The sequence below is a fragment of the Cebus imitator genome, unplaced genomic scaffold, assembly GCF_001604975.1.
Source record: "Cebus imitator isolate Cc_AM_T3 unplaced genomic scaffold, Cebus_imitator-1.0 Scaffold496, whole genome shotgun sequence".
In the NCBI taxonomy this organism is placed as follows: Eukaryota; Metazoa; Chordata; class Mammalia; order Primates; family Cebidae; genus Cebus; species Cebus imitator.
In genome coordinates, this window is record NW_016107811.1 from 109,399 (window position 1) to 113,567 (window position 4,169).

The 4,169-nt window shown below is 36.2% G+C and overlaps 1 protein-coding gene across 1 annotated transcript in view; it reads left to right on the plus strand.

The window, feature by feature from the left end:
* BAZ1A (bromodomain adjacent to zinc finger domain 1A) overlaps positions 1-3,659 on the plus strand; it is a 109,567-nt gene extending 105,908 nt beyond the window's left edge. The window contains exons 23-24 of the mRNA XM_037733153.1: positions 1,277-1,372; positions 2,669-3,659. Of these exons, the coding sequence (XP_037589081.1) occupies positions 1,277-1,372; positions 2,669-2,865 (293 nt within the window). The 3' untranslated portion in view covers positions 2,866-3,659. The remainder of the gene's footprint in view (positions 1-1,276; positions 1,373-2,668) is intronic.
* Positions 3,660-4,169: the final 510 nt, after the last annotated feature.

The window sequence follows — 4,169 nt, forward strand, 5'->3', positions numbered from 1 at the left end:
AAAAAAAAAAAAAAAAAAAAAGAGGTATTCTGGCTGGTTGCAGTGTGTCATACCTGTAATCCCAACAGTTTTGGGAGGCTGAGGCAGATGGATTGCTTGAGCCCAGGAGTTTGAGACAAGCCTAAGCAACATGGTAAAACCTTGACTCTACAAAAAATACAAAAACAAAAAAAATGAGCCAAGTGTGGTGGTTGCATGCCTTTAGTCTCAGCTATTCGGGACTCTGAGGAAGGAGGATCACTTGAGCTTGGGAGGTGGAGGGAGGCTGCAATGAGCTGAGTAACACCACTGCACTCCAGCCTGGATGACAGAGCAAGACCCTGTCTCCAAAGGGAAAAAAAAAAGATATTCTTAGGTAACAGTGATGCCCTAACCTAACTGAAAGATATGAAATGGTGTTGTAGTTAGGTTATATATGTATGGCAGAATGTGATGTGTTATATAGCAAAGGTAGAACAGTGTTATGGCACTGTAATAGAAGTTAACATGGCGTTACAGAAGTAGAGAAGACAGAGATTGATTTGAGCATTTCAGAGAGACAAAAATAATAATTAGGATGTTTTTTAAGGAGTTCCAACTGTTTGGAACTGGTCATTGAAGAAAGAATTTCACCAGTGAGAAATGGAGTAAGGATGTTTCAGGGAAAAAGGAATATAATATAAAGTAGACACCCAGAAATTAGACTATGGTGAATGGTGAATGGTTTGAATGAGGTTAAGTTAGAAAGTCTCAGACACAACTGTATGATAAAGGGTCTCACTCACCAGTGTGAGGGAAAGGTTTCTGAATGACAAAGTGACATCATCAGAATTCTACTTGGAGATTTCTAGAGCAAGAATGAGAAGGGTTAATTAATATTGAATAGCGTTGAAAAGAATTAAATCTCAGTTTGACTTATTTTGCCTGGGTAATTTTTGTCCTAAGTTACACTTTGTTATATACATTTTATTCCTTATTACAAATGCAATAATGCTGATTGAAGGAATTTTTTTTTCTTTTGGTCACAAGTGACAATGGGGTGTGTGTGTATATATAGGTACATAGAGGAGAGAGCCATGAGCAAGACCATACTTTTTTTTCTTTTCACAATAAATTAACATTTTTAATGTATCACTTAGGCTTCTATATGATATTTACTGAAAACATATTGCATGATTTTAGCAGACCACTAGTATTCAGAGGTTAATATTGAGTTGCTTTTTAAATCCAAAACTTTTAGTTACTTGAACAGTTCTTTCCAATTAAGTTTTCTGTGTGGAGAGAGATACTTGAATTATTTTACAGGTCCCAGACTACTATGATATCATCAAAAAGCCCATTGCCTTAAATATAATTCGTGAAAAAGTGAATAAATGTGAATATAAATTAGCATGTAAGTAATTTATGTTTCTCTTTGATACTTATTTTTCTAAGACATTCTGTTATATCACCTTTGATATTTATTTTTGTTTAAAAAGGTAGAGGCTGTTTTTCTCTTTTTGAAAGCATGTGTTAATGCAGTTGTGTAGATGGCATGCCATGAGGTTCCACAAGTACTTAATAGTGTTTGTGGAGATGAACGATGGATTAGGATCAAGATGTAAGTTAAAGATATTTTATAGATCTGATCTTACTCAAAGAAGTTATTTATAATTACATAATGTATATGATCACAGAATTGCATAGTTTCAATAAAACAGTTTTAAAGTATTTACAATTAAACAGTTTTAAGCCTCAGTTCTGCTACCTTTTTTCAGAATCTTTTTTCTTTTTCTTTTCTTTTTTTTTTTTGAGACAGGGTCTCATTCTGTTGCCCAGGCTGGAAGTGCAGTGGCGAAATTTCGGTTCACTGCAGGCTTGACCTCACAGGCTCAAGCTGTACTCCCACCTCAGCCTCCCAAGTAGCTAGGACCACCACGGTGGAGGACACTGTGCCGTTTTTTGTTTTGTGAGACGGAGTCTACTCTGTTGCCAGGCTGAAGCGCAGTGGCATGATCTCAGCTCACTGCAACCTCCGCCTCCCAGGTTCAAGTGATTCTTCTGCCTCAGCTTCCCCAATAGCTGGGACAACAGACGCCTGTCACCACGCTGGGCTTTTTTTGTATTTTTAGTAGAGACGGGGTTTCACCATGTTGGCCAGGCTGGTGTCAAACTCCTGACCTCAGGTGATCTGCCTGCCTCAGCCTCCCAAAGTGCTGGGATTATAGGCATGAGGCACTGCACCTGGCATGCCTGGCTAATTTTTTATATTTTTTTGTGAAGACACGGTTTCACCATGTTGCCAAGGCAGGTCTTGAACTCCTGACCTCAAATGATCCTCCCACCTTGGCCTCCCAAAGTCCTGGAATTACAGGCATGAACCACCGTGCCTGGTTAATTTTTGTATTTTTTGTAGACATGGGGTTTCACTGTGTTGCCCAGGATGGTCCCAAACTCCTGAGCTCAAGTGATCTTCTTGCCTCAGCCTCCCAAGTGCTGGGATTACAGATGTGAGCCACCATGCCTAGGCAGAGTCTTCTCTTTCTAAAGAAAATGTGGGCTTCCGTTTTTCTTTTTCTTTTTTGGAACCTCAACTGCTACTATTCCCTGGATCCATTTTTCTTAATGAGATTTCCAGATAGGATACAAGAATTTTATTATAATTTATATACTTTCATTCTAATCTTGTTTGCTCTTTTTCCCTTTCTAGCTGAGTTTATTGATGATATTGAGTTAATGTTTTCGAACTGCTTTGAATACAACCCTCGTAACACAAGTGAAGCAAAAGCTGGAACTAGGCTTCAAGCATTTTTTCATATTCAAGCTCAAAAGCTTGGACTCCATGTCACACCCAGTAATGTGGACCAAGTTAGCACACCACCGGCTACGAAAAAGTCACGAATCTAACTTTGTCCTTTGAAAGGATGTATATGAGGAAAAACAAATTGTTCATGAAAATGGAACATTAAATCATTCTCTAAAGCAGACATATATGTTATAAAGCAATAACAACTGATTGACCACATGAAAGTGTGGCCTGCACTATATTCTCAATTTTAATATTAAGCACTCAGGAGAATGTAGGAAAGATGATGTCCTTTGCTACAGTTTTGTTCAGTATCTAATAAGTTTAATAGATATATTGGATACAGTACTGGTTTACAGAGGTTTTTGTACATTTTTGAGATCATTCATGTGTCCAGAGGTCTTGGAAAATATTTTTTCACCTATGATTTTTTTTGTTATTGATGATTTTTTTTAAAGTTGTGGTATTAAGGGAGAGTTATCTACATGGATGATTCTTCTACTATAGGACAGTTTAGAAAAATGTGTTTATGTCTTGTTTAATGAAGACATTCTTTCAACACTACACATGAATGAATCCAATCTTATATCCTTGAAGTGCTGTACCAGTGCTAGCTGGAGGTATTAAGTCTGAGTTTATTAACTAGATATTTATTTAGTATTGAAAGTAATTTGTGAATTTTTTTTGTATTTATAAAATTCATACCTGAAAAATGTTCTTTAATGTTTTAAACTTTTTACTGTGTTTTTTTATTTCTCTAACTTCCTTAATGAACAATCAAAAAAAGTAACACCCTCCCTTTTCCCTGACAGTCTTTCAATTTTACAGAACTGTATTATAAGTTTCTATATACAGCTTTTTAACTGTACAAATAAAATAACATTTTTTCAAGTAATCTGGAATTCTGTAGTTTTTACAATCAGATTTGGACTTTTCCATGTGATCCAAACAGACCATAGGAACCAATGTTTCATTGTACCTGAGTCTCTATAGCAGTAATTTGCTTATTTTTCTGCCCAAACCCTTGAAGAGTAAGATCTGTTTAATCAAAAATAGTAACATTATGTGCATGGATTCTCATTAAAAAAGAGGAGAGAAAGTTTGGAGTACACTTACCTTTTTAAGAAACACTCTAGAATAAAGTTTGCATGCAGATATAACATAAAAGGAGCTACTTCTTAGGTATGGAAGACACAGGAGCTTTAGTTTTGTAACATACTTTCCAGGATGCAAAAGGCAGGTGTCTTCCCTATTCTCTGGGACTCTCTGGTAGGTGGGAGAGAACCTTCCCTCTATCTTAAAATCCTGAGGATACTGCATTATTATTTAATTAATTTACTTGGAAGTTTACCCCTCTTTCATTTCTTTCTCATATAATTTGAGATTATCAATTTTCTAGATGCTT